The 17702-nt window shown below is 37.5% G+C and overlaps 1 protein-coding gene across 3 annotated transcripts in view; it reads right to left on the reverse strand.

Moving 5' to 3' along the window:
* Trpc6 (transient receptor potential cation channel subfamily C member 6) overlaps positions 1-17702 on the reverse strand; it is a 101189-nt gene that overhangs the window by 13321 nt on the left and 70166 nt on the right. For 2 of the 3 annotated variants that reach the window (XM_028763361.1, XM_028763362.1), the window contains exons 5-7: positions 10206-10422; positions 3834-4067; positions 492-756 (exon numbers count right to left, since the gene is read on the reverse strand). In XM_028763361.1, the coding sequence (XP_028619194.1) occupies positions 492-756; positions 3834-4067; positions 10206-10422 (716 nt within the window). The remainder of the gene's footprint in view (positions 1-491; positions 757-3833; positions 4068-10205; positions 10423-17702) is intronic. The other variant, XM_028763363.1, reaches the window with a different exon arrangement.

Below are 17702 nucleotides of genomic sequence, written 5' to 3' on the forward strand. Positions count from 1 at the left end.
GTGTGTGTGTGTGTGTGTGTGTGTGTGTGTGTGTGTGTGTGTGTGTGTGTTGGAGGTGACAGTTCTGGGAAACTGAACTAGGAGAGCAGCTGTCCTCATACCTAGTGTTCCTGAGTCCCCATTAAAGAGAAAGGCACAGGATTTAGGACAGTGGATGGTACTTATCAAATATTGTCAGCACTTATGCAACATTGTTGAGCTTTAGTGAGTTTTGGTGTCTTCTTTTTTTTTATGGACTGAGATAATAAATGTATATGTGGAGGTATCTGCCATCCAATCTGACTCTAAAACATTATCATTATTTTATGCTGGGAAAGTTCCTATATGTTAGTTTTCTTGCAATTCACTTTAAAATCTCCTCATCTTGCTGATGCACAGCCAGAGGAGGCCGGCATCAAAGTGTAGACATTCAACCATAAATGCTATTGGTCAAGTCCCCTCCTAATCCTCTAATCTTCAGCCTCTACCATCAGGACACCAACACCACATACGTTGTGAAGGCTTCATTCTGTTTTGCACCAATGTAGTAGGAGTAGAGGTTGAACATTCCAATCATAAAGGCTACAAACACCATGATGAATATGACCATGAATTTGAAGATATCTTTCACTGTTCTTCCAAGTGAAATCTGCAGAGGTCCAAAGCTTTCATTTGCTGGTAAAATGTAAGCTATTCTGGAGAAACTTAAAACCACAGCAATTGCGTAAAGACCTTCAGAGATGATCTGAGGATCAGTAGGGTCCCACTTTATCCTGGCTAGAGAAAAAAAAATCAGAGACAAAGATTATGGTAAGTTCCCATGGGTTATTTACTTAGGTAAATTCTTTTCTGATGAAATAAATGTACAATCACATTTCCCAAGTAGAAGTTGGTTCTCTGAAGAACTTCTCAAGTGTCTGTAGTATATTCTGACTTGATTGAAGTGATTTGTAATGAATTCTCAATATGGTATAGTTCCTAATCTGTAGAGCTTCCTGCAGACCAGTTGAGCAATTGATTTTGTTGATTCTATTGACAGCTACAACTGAAAGAACTTATGCAAATTGCCCCTCAGGTTCAGTTCTCCCTCTCCAACAATTAGGTAGTTCTGCTCCTGTGGCTCTCATATGCCTTCAAAATTCAATATGTTTATATACAGACAGTGCTTGAAAACATCTGGCACTTAGTTAGCATCCGTCATCTTAAACTATAACTACAAAATAATGTCATTTGAGGCTTATCCTTCTTGTCATTTAAACTCATTAGAAATACTTTTTATTGGTCAGTAAAACAAGTCTATTTTGCCATAAATTTTTCTATTATTCATTAATAATTTCTTCTGAAATTATTACATCAAGCCATCAAAACCCACTTAAGAGACCATTATGAAGAAAAAATGCAACACAGTGTGCAAGAAACAGGAAAATATAATTATAAATTTGCATTTCCTTATTTTTCAGAGAATTCGAATTAGGAAAGGATAACACATAACTTAGAAATATGTTTTCTTTTTATAGTGTTTTGAGTAGTCCTATAAATAGATATTTTGAGTATGTTTTGGAAACTCCTTAAATAAAAACTTAGAAATGAAATAAACACTAAGAATTCATAGTGAGGAGGCTTTAGTGATATAGACATTAAACTCACAAAGGTGCCAGTTGAATGTTAATATATTTCTTACTAGAGAGTTTCAATAAATATTCAAAAGGACTATATTTCCCCCCAAGCCACATTTCTATGGGAGGGATGATTTTCCTTTGGCAAATATTGAAGTTTATTTCTATTCCTTAGTCACTTTTCTCCTGGGGAGAGAAATAACTCACCTGGTTTATTCATCTGGGATGGTAACAAAGTCTGCCCTGATAGTGGGACTGGCATCATCATCTTTAGTCTCCCCACAGAAGCATCCCTGAAGATCAACCACTTACTGCAGTCATGATGCCATCCCTCATCGAGAACACTGAACTGGCCCACTGCTAGCTGAAAATTAACTGATAATTCTTGCAACTTCTGCTACTCAGTCTTGGTGACCTGTCTGGCTCAGACTTATGGCATCTACCTTTTAATCAGGTTTAGAAATGATGATTAAGACTCAACTCCTGTTCATTTCTTTGTTTTATCTCTCAATTTATTCAATGACTGCTTGGAAACAGTGCCATTACTATTTACTGAGAGCCCTCCTGGAGACTTCCACGTTTCTTTTGGTTTGAAACAGTCTATAATGTCTTAAAAGGAAAATAGGTTCAAATATAAACTTTTTCAACTCTTGTGTATGTGGGTTCAATGTCACATATGTTGACATATTATACTGATTAAATTAACATAATCAACATATCAATCACCTCACATACTTTTTCTGTGTGGTAAGAACATGTAAGTTACCATCTTCTGCAATTTTCCCATGCAGTGTTCACTGTTGACAATTACAGGCACCATGTTGTATAGGAGAACACCAGCAGTTGTGGCTTGTGTCTGTCTACAGCATTTACTTCTCTCTGTCTCAACATGACTCCATTCCTGCCAACCACCAGTGTGCTGTACAGGAGTGAGGTCACACATGTAAGTGGCATCATGAAACTTTTTCCATGGACATAGCATGATGTTCATCATGGTTTTGCAATGTAAACTCAAGTATCGTTTCATCATGTGTACACAGTTCAAAAGTGAACTTTTCTATTTCAACATTTCACAAGTATTGAACATGTTTGATTAGACAAATGTCTAATGAACTCAACATGCCATCAACTTGTGATCCTGTGAAATGTTCAGACAAAGCCTGCGTTAAGAAGCCATACATATTCGACCAGGTGTGGTGGTGCTCATTTTTAACCACTACACTCAGGAGGCATAGGTAGGTGGACCTTTGTGAGTTCAAGGCCAGCCTGGTTTACAAAGTGAGTTACAGGGCACAGCCAGGACTACACAGAGAAACCATATCTCAAAAATACGGGGGAGAAGGAGAAGGAGGAAGAGGAGGAAGAGGAGGGGGAGGAGAACCAGAGGAAAGAGAAGGAGAAAGAAAAGGAGGATAAGAAGAGAAAGAGAAAAAGAAAAAGAAAGTAAAGCAATATCTGATGTACTGTTACTCCTCAAAGCTGTTCGTACAGAAGTACTACAAATGGAGCTTACTCAGGTTTAAGCATTAGGTGAACAGTCAAGTGAGTTTAAAAAGTGAAAGAACCAATGTGTTACTGAAATAAATGAAGGGGGCCCACAGTGAAATCTCTGCTTTCTTACATTGCTACAGACAAATGTACAGCAAAAATAAGATTTTACTAGAGTCTTTAGAAGGAAGGGGATGCTTTCATGACATGGAAAAAGTGATTGGTCAAATATGTATTCTAGATCTTTTTAGATCACTGTCTAATGTGAACTATCTTAATAGTCTAGAAAAAATATGGAGCTAAAAACAGGACTCAGTGTTTAAGAATGCTTTCTGCTCTTGCAAATGTCACAGATTCAGTTCTCATAAGCCCTGTTGAACAGCACATAATCACCTGTAACTCTAGCTTTAGTGGATCTAACAACTTCTGGACTCTCCTGGACTCTGGATCTTATATGGGAAACACACACAAAGACTCATAAATAAAAAGAAAAAGAAAACATAAAAATGCATAAATATAAGACAGTGATTCTCAGTGGATTGGACAGCTATATAGTTGTTCCAAGAGGGTTAATAAAGGTTTCCAATCAAAAGATAAGGAGAGGCAGAAAGCACGTACTGGTGTTATTTGTCAAATACAGAGGCTATCAATAAACAATTTTTTGTGAAGTGTAGAAAAACTACTACTACTGATGTCTCTTTCACAAGAAAATAGTTATCTTCACTTGTTTAATCAGTATTATAAACTCACCCAAATTGTAGTATTTGACGTTGTCGCCCAGTGTGACTTTTGTCAAGTCCTTTAAAGTGTCATTTGCATCGATGATGCTCTGAGCTTTGGATGCATGCCAGAATGCCATAAATCTTGCAATGAATGATGCTGCAAAGATCGCCAGCATACCAAAGTCAAGCATATTCCACAACTCAAATAAATATTCTTTGGGACCTTGAGTCCAGATTTCTTTACACTCAGCCCATATCATGCCTGCATCAGTAAAGGGTTAACATAACAGATCAATTTCATTCTAACGGTAGCTCTGCCTTGAAAAAAAAAATTGGAAAAGTCTCACTAGCAATTCACAGCCCTGTAAACTTGCCCCAGCCGTCCTTCCCCACCCCCAGAAACCACAGTCCAACTATATCACCAAGTTTCCAGAAAGCAATCAAGTGATATTGATCAAGAATCTCAAGGGCAATGTACCAAATTGGTCTTTTATTTCTAACAATGGGAAAAAATACTTAAGATGTTCATTATGATAACCAAAACACAACATACACACACACTCAAAGTGGAAGTGCTCACTCAATGGAGTTATGCAGACATTGGATATGACATCATATAAATTACCGTGAGTTACAGGTCACAGGAATAGCACACTAATCCCTAAATACAGAACCTTTGTTGACCATGAGCATCAACTACTGCCTCCTGAAAACCGCTTCTACTGTTCCTACTGTGTGCCACTCCCAGCCAGACAGAGGAGCGCCTAATAGTCCTCTGATAGGGACTTTGATTCAAAAATTAATGGCCTTGCCATGTTTCTCTTAGTGTGAATGAAAGTTCAGACACATCTAATCAAAGATGCTTTCTCCCCTTCTCCATAACTTAACATGCACCTAGTTTGGCAGCCTTTACCCTCTGACTCCCTCCACAATTTTTTCCTTAGAAAAAAATTTCCTTAATAAAATTGTACTTCTTTCAATGTAAATATTATTTATGTAGTATTTCTATGTGTATCTTGGGGGACCAGAACGCATACCATAAACTTAAATTAAAAATTTTAAATGGCATACAGTCTGTGAACAAATTTTAAATGACCATCTTGAAAGACTAAAGAAAATTAGTATCGGCGTACTAATAGTAGTTGACTTCTTTGATGCAATTACTAATAATACTTCACGGTTTTCCACATATTTAATGCAGTGTTTAGGAGCATTGGTTGTGAGGTTTTGCTTCTCCAAGAACTGGCTTCAGGGTCACTGGCAACATGGTTACCCTTTCTAGAACGCAGCTCACACAATAACGATGCAAATTTACCTCCTTTGTATGACAATGTACAAATAAAATAGCTTGTGAAAAATGTATTGTGCAGTATTGGCATTTGTAAAGAAACTATGATAGTTTTTGTCCTTCCTTCCTTGATTTACTCATAATATTCACAAATTCCCTTTCTTAACTTGAAGAATATTACTTGATTTAAAAGAAGTTAAAAATGCCTTCTTGTCTGTCATCCCATGTCCTCTTAGAGCCCTGTGGGGAAATACAATTCACCTCTATGTTCAAGTAACTTCCTAACCTGACTGAGAAGTAGGATGCTCTCCTAACCTTCAGCAACCTCTCCCCTAGTTCTCACAAGCACCTGTTGTCTATTACAGAACACGCCAATCCAATGCCTGAGAAGCCCCGTGGAGATGAGGAAAATGCCATGGCCTTTGCTCTCTAAGAACAAACACATCTTTGCGTTTCTCAGAATAGCACAAAGATTCAGAGACTGTGGTCTTACAAGCAGACAATTTCACTACTTGCATTAGGTAATTTCAGGTTAAGGGAGCATTAGTATTGACTTCCTATGAATTCTTACAAATTTGTAACAGGAAATAACACAGGACTCATATTCACACCGAAACAGTGAACAGGATGGAAAGACCTGAAGAGATATAAGTTCTTGATGTGATCTGCAGGTGTTTCCCAACCTCAACAAAGACTACAAGGATTGAGAGCAATACACAAGGACTACTGGAAACTCAGCAATCACATAGTCTAGTGACACACAGGGACCAAGGGGACTGCCATCAAACTCACACAATCTGCATTTTTAAAGCTTTCCCTTCTTCCTCATATCCTTTCTGACATATTTTCTAGGTATAAATGGTATCCTGCTATAGCTGACAAACCACAGCTAACATTCAGAGCTATTCAGCTCAAAGAAAGTATGCCTCCTCTCTGCATCCCCACCTCTGCCTTGGACTATTGCTTAAGAACCTTTGAAACTGCCCACACCTAGTCTGGCTTCTCCCCCATGTCAGAGAGTTCTCCATAGGGTCCACATTGCTTAAACAGCACTGGGTGAGTGCCTTACTACTTCTGAGGAAGGCTTGCTCTGCTGCCAGATTGTGAAAACTACCTCTTCAGAGAGAATGTGCTGACTCTATTTCTGCTCTCTAGAGCAGTGGGGAGTATATCAGCTAAAGAGCAACCAACTTGTGTGTTCTCTAGCAGAGCCATGCTTAGCTGTGAAACTAAGGCAGCTAGGTCTTCAATGTGCTATGCTTACCCCCTCCTTCCAGGTATATTTCATCTTCTTTCTCTCTACGTGAACCCTCACCTCTGTCCACCAATGGAATAAGGTTCAAGCTACAATATTGTGCCCCCTTCTTTCTAGCACCTTCAGTGATGAAAAGTAACCCCCCCACCAATCCTCCAAGGAACACACTGTGGGGTCATTCACTCTACAGTTTGCTAATCTTCTGAGGATCACCCCTGTGAGGTCACTTAAAGTCACTCACTCTACAGAGTTGCTGTAACATTCAAGAACTGTATTTTGTCAATCTTGCAGTCCCGGGTCTCCACAGCAGGACAGTGGCAGCCCTGATAGAGGTCTTACTCTCTTAGAGTCAACCTAAGATTTCTTTCTTTTTTTTTTCTTTCTTTTTTTTCTTTTTTTTCTTTTTTTTAATAAATAATTTATTTATTTTTTTTCTCAAATCGTAATTCATTCACACAGGGGTTATAAACACAGAAAGGCAGGATGTAGGGAAGAGGATGACACTGGAGTGTGGGTGTTCAGGGGGAATACAGATATCTTTAGAACTGGGTATCGGCTGGGTGAAGGTTCAGGGGACAGGTCACTATGACTCTGCCTATGACTCACTTGTCCTTATCTAAGTTGGTATTGTCTGCCAAGGCTACCTATTTACAAGGTCTGTGACTACTTGGGCTGCTAAATTTCCACAAAAGCTGCCTGTTTACAATAGCTTATAGCCATCTGTTTCAATGTTTTTCCACAGAGACCCAAGACTTGGTGTTAGTATACATGTATGACAGGCCTATTGCTGATTTTAGGCCTATGGCTGATTTTAGGCCTTCAGTGTGTACGCAGGGCTGCCCCTGACATCTCCTCCCTTCTCTAAGTATAGAAGGGCTGTGGTGATTCTAATCTTGCGAAAACCCAAGATTTCTTGTGATTTCCCAGCATCGCACTGTAGGTGACAAGCAAGTGACCCTTGAACTTCTGAACATTAAGCACTCCCAAGCACGCCCTCTGTCTCATGTGCCTACTAGACCTTACACAGACATGAGTGTGCAGTTATTCTGCCATGGCACAAATCTCTTGAAATATCAGTTCTACTTTATGGCATTTCAAATTTTTATCAAATGAAAATCACATAGATTTGCTTTCTGTTTTTAAAGACATGAGTATTTTCCACCAAACAACGTAATACATTCAGCCTGTGACCTACATAGGCAATTTCTTCTTAATATTTGTAGAAGGTTCTGTGACTTTTTTGCAAGGACAAAAACAGAAAAAAATAAGCAGTAGTGTCAGAAACTGAGCAAGGAACCTCATGCATGGTACATGTGCATAGCTGGTTGTTTCATTTTTGCTTTCTCTTCAAATAAGCACTGTGAGATAATTTCTGAAGTAAAACAAACATTGGCGGTACAGTTCTTCCATGGAAAATGTTTTTCTTCATAACATTAGAGGTTAGCTTAATATCCTCAGCTTTAGTTTTGTTTTGTTTTGTTTTTTAGTGAAAAGAATCTAAGTCTATACTAAAAATATCAAATTATGAGTAGAATGAATTTTGATGCAGAATGAAATGAGCATTCATTATCTCTAATTCTCTCAATAAAATTTCTTTCTTTTCAAAATTATATCTTGTACTTAAGAAGACATCTCTTTTCTAATAGGAAATGCTCACCCTACGAAGAAAATAGATATTACCCAGTGAAAACTTTCATAACCATATTTATAATTATTTAAAATTATCTGAAATTCACTGAGCCTGCCCTATGTCCCAATCTCTGTGTATCTTACTTATACTGATATACTTAAAAAGTTAGCTCTTAGTGTAATCAGATAAAGGTAATATAATAGTATTTACTCTTAAGTCATACAACAGAGATAAAATATATATCTTCCAGTTGTGTCAATTAAACTAGAAAAGAAAGAGTTAAAGAAAAGTCAAAGTCTTTCAGTGTGTCCGAGGTTTACCAACATTTTATTAAAAACTATGGCAAAACTGATTTTCCAGGAAACATGTCTATGAAATGAAGTAGTTTAAAGTTGTTGAATAACTCAGTAGCTATTGTATTACCTCACAGAGTTAAGAATAATCATGTTGTAATTGTCATACTACTACCTAATCTTTCAATTGATCATCCATTGGGCTCCAGTATGAAGAAGGCAAGAAGACATGGATGTCCTAGAGGTGAAATGACTGCAGCTGTTTCTCTGGTGACTCTGATGGACAGCTGATGGAGCAGATCATATAGACTATAGGAGATCCTGTAGAAAGACCTCTTGTGTCTTCTCTTCATGTTCTATAGTTCTACAGAGGGAATTTCATGGAGGCAAAGCCTTAAGAGTCATGTGAGAGTGAAGAATTTCTGCAAATTTGTCTAGGGCCAGACTTCTTTCAGGAGCCAAACTTCCTATGATTTAGTTGACATTTATCCCTGGAAATGCTGGCATTTCAAAGTTAATCAGAAATTTAACAAGCGGTTTCTCATGTTCCCCATTCTAAGCATGGCCATTTCTAATCTCCCCTTTAGAGGTCAGTAATCACCTTCTACAAGTCCGCCGCCCCAATCCCTCATAGATACATAACAATTATCAAGTCATTCACAGTTTAACCTTTAAGCCATTCTCAGGTTCTCTGCCATCCATGCTAAACTCAGGTTACTTTCCTACAATGGGGCTCAGCCTCTGGGCACACCTCTCCTTCAGGCCTCCCTCTACCTCAAAACCATAGAAACATTTCTGAAATGTGCTCTGAACCCATCTCCAACCACTGGAAATCACCCTTTGATCATTTAACTACCAACATCTGTCACACACACACGTCCATGAAGCACCCTAATAGCAGCCAAGACAGAATCATAATCCCAAGTGGTCCAGTCTTGTCATAGTGCCATATCTCAATACCTAATGCTCCCGTGCCTTCTGTGTCCTCACCCTTCAAATGCTTGGTCTGGTTAGCATTTCCTTTTTCCCCAAAGCCTTAATTTAACGGCGTCATTGGTCTTTAGGGAAGATTTCCCTGCTCATTCTGCATCCTACCTCACTCAAATTTAAATGTCTAATCTGTACTTGGAAAGCAGTTTAAAAGTTCCCCAACTGTAGCACTTTCTATGAATGAGATTTTATTATTGATTTATTGATTTGTTACCCAGATTAGGTCCTTGAATGGAAAGACTACATCCCATTTTACTCAGTGTCCTTATTGCCCAGTGACACTCAATGGCTATTGAATGTATTTACTCATAAATACCCATGAGACATCTTTTTTACGTGTTTGTAATTTGTGACAATCCACAAGTGTAAGTGAGTTCTAAAGACAAATCAAATCTTGTAGTGTTTCACACTGAATAGCTCCTCCTTCACCAGCCACCCAAGGAAGTGAGCTACTTAATGCTCACATAGATGTTATTATATATAACAGATTGAAAATCTGAGATACAGAAAACTGTGTGGTTTGATGTATGTCAACAGCTTTGAATATAATAAATTTTCAATAAAAATGAGTGGCTATTAGTTTTAGTTTCTCTTAAATCTCAACATAAAATAACATGGTTGTTTCCAAGCTTGAAATCAAATCGTTCCCAACCACACATGAGAGGTTCCGCTTATTGATGGTGGGTTTGACTAACAGTATCCTGCTGGTTTTCTTCTTTTTAGGGGACGAGGTGGGAATGCTATTATCACATGGCATATGAAGAGCCCGTAACTGGTAATAAGGCCACCATAGCAACTGTGTAAGATCACAGAGAAAGTCACAGTGCATGCAGCACTGTTTCCTGCTGCATACATTTGTGTAAGTGATCATGTGCAACAATCGACATGACTCAGGCCAATTGCTAAGGCTGCAAAAGGGAACAAGACAGAAAATCAGGCTTTACCTATTACCCAGGATATAATGAGCATCTCCATCCATGAGAAACAGGATGTTTTCATCCTGAACAGCTGTCTTGCATTATCTGTGCTGGTTTCATTTGGAAGGAGCTTGGTGCCTTCAAATCTGTCAGCTGCATTCATGACGAGCAGCCCCAGGAAAATGGTGAAGGAGGCTGCGTGTGCTACAAACTTCATGAATGGTCCTCGCAATATCTTCCCCATCTGCCATGACACACATCAACAGAAAATTTTAGCTTTGTTCTCTCCCTCCCCCCTTTCCTCCCCCCTCTCCCTCTCCCTCTCCCTCTCCCTCTCATACACACACACACACACACACACACACCTGCATACATATTTCAACACTCTCCTAAAATAGTCATACATATTTACATGATTTGTAACAGAACAATGATGTTTTTGCTGTTATAAATTTTTGGCCTTTTTCTCCTACATGCTAAGGTTTCTAATAATTGAGAACTAACTTCTCTATCAATAATATTTAAATTCTTGTGCTAGAGAGATGGTACAACAGTTAAGAGAACTTGCTGATCTTCTGGAAGACTTAGATTCATACCTCTAACACCCACATTGGGTGTCTCACAACTATCTGTTTCCCCATCTACAGATATCCAATGCTGCCTTTTGCCCTTCTGCAGGCACACACACACGTGAGACCCATGAGTGCACTCGGGCTGGCCATAGAAGTTCCTATTTCCCTCTGTGTTCTTGGTGCCTGTGTTCTGTCACTTGGCAATGCTCCTGATGGACTAATCTATAACCAGGATATCCTTTCCTGGTGTCACAGTTCAATAAGTGATATCAGACAGCCCCTTCTGCTCCAGGTTCAGGGCTGGATTTGGGTAGGTCATGGTGCGGCCAACAGCATGCTCCTGGCACAGGACTGAGTGGATTGGCCTGATGCTCTAGCAAGTTGGCAAGAGGACTGAGGGTCAGACACAGCTGGGGTTATCAGGACCTTTTTTGCTATGTGTTCTAAGATAACAGTCCAAAGAGATAGCAGCCTATTAGTTGGGAGATGGGATGCAGACTTTTAGAGCCAGAACTACCTTCATTTTTCTCAGGGGACTAGATATTTTTATTTTCACTCAGTTCCAAGAATATTTTGATTTCTTTCTTGGTTTCTTCTTTGACCACAATATTTCTTTCATCATTCATTAATGAATTGTATAATTCCCAGTGAGTTTATACACCTACTAAAGTTTTTTTGCTGTGTATCATAACTTTTATTGTGTAATGGTCAGATAGGATATATAGGATTATTTCAGTTTCTCTGCTTTGAGATGCTTCCATGGCTGCTGAGAATCTATGTTCTTTGGCATTTCAGTGAACTACTCTATACATATCTGTTAGGTCCATTTGATGTAAGATCTCATTTAATCCTGTTGTTTCTCTGTTTATTTTTTGTCCAGATGGCCTATTTCTTATAAAAAGTGGGTCACTGAGACTGATTACCACTATGGGGCTTGTGTTAATCTGTGGCTTTAATTCCATGAGCATGCTTTGTATAAAATTTGGTGCACCAGTGTTTGGTTCACATACATTTAGTATTGTGATTTTTTCTCCTGATTTATTGATCCAAACACAACCCAGTAGAAGGGAAGAAAAAACAAAGATCAAATCAGAAATTAATGAAATAGAAACAAAGAAAACTATACAAAGAATTATTGGTCTAAGAGCTGGTTCTTCTGGAAAATAAACAAGATTGACAGACCCTTGGCCCCACTAGCCAAAAGAAAGAAAGAGAGGACCCAAACTATCAGAATTAGAAAAAAAAAGAGAGAAATATAAATACACCAAAGAAATACAGAATATTTTAAGGTAATAATTTTAAAACATGTACTCTATAAAGAGGGAAAATATTTTTTTAAATGGATTACTTTCTTGATTTTTCCAAACTATCAAAATTAAACCAAGAAGAAACCAACACACAGGAGAAGACTGAAACTCTAGTAAGTCTTCCAACTAAATGTCCCAGGCCTAGATGTATTCATAGCAGAATTCTACCAGACTTTCCAAGAAGAAGCTACAATGAATTCTTATACCCCCTCCCCAAAATAGAACATAAGAGTCATTTCCAAACTCATTCTATGAAGATAGCATAACTCTAGTATCCAAACCAATTAAAGACACAACAAACACAAAAAGAAAACAGTCCAATATCACTGATGAACAGATTCAAATATCTTCAATAAAATACATATAAATACAGGTGTATATCAAGCTGACCATATTCCAAAAATACATGTTTGGTTCAACATACCTAAGTAAATAAATAACAATAAATAGTTTAAATGGATTTAAAGACAAAAATCACATAATCCTCTCAGTAGATGTAGCAGAGGCCTTTGACAAAATCAGGCATGATTTCATAATAAAAGTCTTAGAGAGAGTAGGACTGGAGGGGACACATCTTGATATAATCAAGGTATGTATGACAAACCCACAGCCAACATTACCCTGAATGGAGAAAACCTTGAAGTACTACTAACATAGTATGAAATGAGACAGGTCTACCCACTATTATTACTTCCTTTCAATATTGTTCTCAAAGTACTAGCTGGAGTAATAAAGCAAGAAGAGAAAATTAAAGGGGTAGAAATAAAGAAACAAAAAAGTCAATGTATCTCCTTTTGCAGATGCATAAAAGATCTAAAAACTTCCACCGAGAAACTTCTAGAAATGATCAACAATTTTAGCAAGAGTAGCCTATAGTTATTTGTCAATAGTTATTGTTTTCTTGTTTATTCAGCCATTTCTAGGAGATACTGTTTCACAGTACACTTTCTGGTATTGTGAGTTTTATAATTTTTCTGCCTGTCTTCCATGAAGTTCCCTGAGTCATGGATTCAGGAAATGTGATATGGATGTAACTGTTAAGCCTTGGAGCCCCATGACTGATCTCTTAATTTCTATGGTGTGTCTAGTAGTGGTTTTCTGTGGTGAGCTCCATTTGCTGTGAAGAAAGCCATCTTTCATAGGGATAGTAGTTACACTTACATGTGGATATAAAGAACATATTTAGAATGTAGTAGGGAATCATGGATGTCTAATAAAATTGGGATAGTGTTCTTTTCTAAACTTCATGACCATATTAGCCTTAGAAAGTTGGCTAGATTTCTAATAAAAGGCATATTTTCCTTCCTGAGTGAGCCTCAACTCCAATTAGAGACCTGTTGGTTACTATCAATGTGTATGCCAATTATTGCATCTTTATGAATGTCTTATCTTGCTGGAAGTTGTTGTGGTTCATATGTATTCTGTCTCAGTAGGACTGCTTTAATTGCTTCTCTCACAGATTACCTAATATTTACTGGTACCATGGAAACTAGACCATAGGAAAGAGTATATTCAGGTCAGATACAGAGCTTGAATCATCCAAGTCCTATGTCTCAAGCATGGGATATCTTCAGTAATAGGAGTCACCTTCCACCCCTGAGAGGCAACAAAAGGCTACATGTCTAATCTATACTGTTGGGGAGCTGCTAGGACTACCTTGTCTGATCATTCAAAAGGTAGTTTCTTATGCTTGGTTACTTGGGTTTTTCTTAGTGTGTGGTTCTTGTGGGGAGTATTGTCAGCCCAAGTGGTGTAGTGGCAAAATTTCCTATATATAGTATATATATTGTAATTTTTGGTAAATTAAAACAAAATATGGTTCCTCAAGGCTTCATCAGATATCTTTGGTGTTATTTGTACTGTGACTCAGATTCTCCATCTTCTGTTCAGGGGCATTTAGGTTGTACCTATTTCATGGCTACTGGAAATAGGGCAGCTATATATAGTACACTGCTATATATAGTACACTATATATATGTATATATACACACACATATATATACACATATGTATATGTATATGTATATGTATATGTATATATATGTGTATGTGTATATATATATATATATATATATATATATTACACTATATATAGTACACTGCTGAGAAAGTGTCAGTGACGTAAGATGTTGAGTCCTTTGGGCACAGGCCTACGAATGGTATGCGAAGCTAGGTCATATAGTAGATTACTTTTAGTGCCATGAGAGCTTTCCATACAGATTTCCAGAGAGGCTGCACTAATCTCCATCCTCATCAACAGAGAATGAACGAGGGTTCCTCTTTTTCTACAACATCATTAGCATTTGTTACAAGTTATATTGTCGATCTTAGTCATTTTGACTAGGGTGAGATGAAATCGCAGTTTTTAAATTTTCGTTTTTCTAATTTATAAGGGTGATAAACACTTTCTGAGGTATTTCTTAGCCATTTCTTCTATAGAGAATCCTCTGTTTAAATTCCTAGTCCATTTAAACTATGTTTAAAAGATTTTTTTGAGGCTATAATAAATCATTTGTCTCTGACTTTTCCCTCCCTCAAAATACTTTCATATGCCCCTTATTGCTTTCTTTCAAATTTGTCTTTTCATTAACTGTTCTATATATTTTTATAAATAATTACAACCTGCTCAGTCTATATGTTACACATTTGTTTCCTTGATTCGTTGTTTACTGAGTTCTTTGTATATTCAAGATATTAATCCTTTGTTATGTCTTTTCTGTTTTATGAGGTCCCAGTTGTCAGCTGTCAGCCTTCAGTACTTGTCTAATGGACTCCTAATCAGAAGGTCCCTTCTTATACCTATTGCTTATACAGAGGCATCTATGTTTTCTTCTAGCAGTTTTAGTGTTTCATATTTCAAAGTGAGGTCTTTGATCCACTTGAATCTAGTTTTTTGTACTGCATGATAGATAAATGACTAATTTTATTCTTCTTCATGGGAACATTCAGTTTCCTAAGCATCATTTGTTGAAGATGCTGCCTTTTCTCCAGTGCATGTTTTTGTCTCTTTGTCAAATATCAGATGAGTGTGGTTATGAGTATTCACGATTGGGTTTTCTACTCTCTTCCATTGCTCTACATGTCTGTTTATGCACCAGTGGCAGATTGTTTTTAAAACTATACCTCTATAATATAGTTGGAACTCTAGAATATCAATCCTTCAGTTTTCTTTTTACTCAGAATTACTGTGGCTATCTAGGATTTTTTTAATGCTTATTAATTTTAGGTTTTTGAAAATTATCTGTTGAAAAGGCTGTGATATTTTTATTGAGATTATATTGAGTCTATAAGTGTGTTTTTCTTGGATGGTCATTTTCATAATACCTACTAATGTATTAACATGGTATATGTTTTCATTTTCTAGGACCTTTATTTTTCTTCAGGGGATTAAAGTTTTAATTGCAAAGGACATTCACCTCATTAGGTAGCTTTATTCTTAGATGTTTGATTGTCTTTGATGGTGTTATTAATGATAGTTTGCCCATGGTCTCTTCTCAGTGCATGTTTATTGGTGGTATCTAGAAAAAGTATAAATTTTTGCAAGTTGACTGTTTTCATTGCTTCCCTCATTTGCCAGCTTACATAAAACAATAGCTATTGACAAAGAACTATAGGCTACTGTTGACTGCTGGAAGAATTAGCCTCTCTCAGGGATGAGGTCCTTATTGTCTGTCCAAATGCACGGCTGTCAGCCCTGAAACTATACACACACCACTACAACCAAAATGGACTTGGTAAGTTGGATTTCTACATACCTGTACATACACATCCATCCATTCGTCCGTATAAATGTATCTAACAACAATAAACAAAGAAAAGAAAGCTGCCAATTTGAGAAATGTGTTCTCATTGGAGAGACTGAGGGAGGGTGTTGGGTTGGTTGGAAAGAGAAGAGGATGGAAGAAATTAATGTAATTGTGCTTCAGCTAAAAACATATTTTAACAAGAAAAAAAAAGGTGTATTTAAGATAATTTAAAACAGGTGTTTCTTGGGGCTGGTGAGATGGCTCAGTGGTTGAGAGCACTGACTGCTCTTCCAAGGGACCCCAGTTCAATTCCCAGCACCCACTTGGCAGCTCACAGCTGTTTGTAACTCCAAGATCTGACCTCTTCACACAGACATGACAGCAGGACACCAATACACATTAAAATAAAATAAATATTTTTTAAAAAGAAGAGAAATAAAATGAAGTGGTTTTTCTCTTTAAGCATTATTTATCCCACTCTTGAGTTTTTTAATCTATGAGCAACTGGAGGAGAAGCACAATGTGTGGAGACGTATATTCCAAAATTTTGTGTATATAAAATACACAATTTTGTGGCTATATAAGAAGATCTAAAATATTTTAAATAAAAGCATCAATTTAGCCAAAGACATCATTATCAAAATAAATCAGTTCTATGGCCCAGTAATGTCTTGTTCACTGAGAATGAGAAAATTACAAACAGACTTTATCATCATGATTCTAAAGATAAGTAATAACCAATGAACACATTTTAGATGTGAGGTAAATACTTTGATAATGCCTATTTAAGCTGGCTGCTTGCCTCAGTGCTGACAACTTAGGGTTGAAAACAAATGTCAGAGAGAACCATGACCATAGCAGAAGAAATGGTGACAGGAATCAGATAGTTAAGATTCAGATGAAATGTGAGAAATGCGTAAATCTGGGGCAAGTCACACATGAGCCAAGCAAAAGCATATGGAGGCACCATGATCTCCACCCACTGCTCCCAAGAAAAGAAGTGTATTTGCTTTAGAAAGGTTTTCACAGTTGCATGGCCACAGAGTGAGAATGAAGATATCACAGACAATCCACCTTCTGGAGCCTTGGGAAGCAGAAGCAGGGACCCACGGAGGCTGCAGACACAGGTGGAACCTGTGTCCAGAAGAAGTAGTTAGGACACATGCAGGCAAGAAACCCTAACTCAAGAGAGAGAGAAAATGAATATCAAAAATAGTATGGGAATTTGGCAGCTCGCTGTAAATTGTATTTCCTAAACATTAAACCCTAGACCTATGTATTATCAACTGCAAGTATGGACAGATTTCTTAACTTTAGTACACCCAAGTTTTCTTAGCTAGAATTGGAGGTCATCTTGGCAGTTTACTCTTCTGAAGGTCTTTAGCTGCTGTAAGGCTATGATATGTGTTTGGGAATTTTTCCTAGTATTACTACTATAAGAGACCAGAGGAGTTTTAAATGTTGAGTAATGCAAAGCTTTCAAATATACTAAGGTAAGGAGAAACATGGCATAAAAATGACAAGAATTCATTATACAATAGGGTGAATATGTAAAACTCTCAAACAAAAAATTTAAATTAAAAAAGAATTTGTCGTTTCTATGAAAACTGGGATCAGTGCCAACAAGACTGCTGAGGCAGTGAAGGCTGTCAGGTTCTGTTGCTCAAACCTCACAACCTGAGTTCAATCCATGAAACACACAGAAATGTGCACAGAAAGAATGAACTCCATGAATATGCCCTCTGATCTCCATGCTTATTCTACAACACACACACACACACACACGCATATGCACACATACACTCATGACAGATGTATACACCCGCATATACCAATACCACACCACATACACACACACACACACCACATACACCCACATACACACTTATGCACACACAT

Source organism: Grammomys surdaster, unplaced genomic scaffold (assembly GCF_004785775.1).
Source record: "Grammomys surdaster isolate TR1022 unplaced genomic scaffold, NIH_TR_1.0 138, whole genome shotgun sequence".
Taxonomy (NCBI): domain Eukaryota; kingdom Metazoa; phylum Chordata; class Mammalia; order Rodentia; family Muridae; genus Grammomys; species Grammomys surdaster.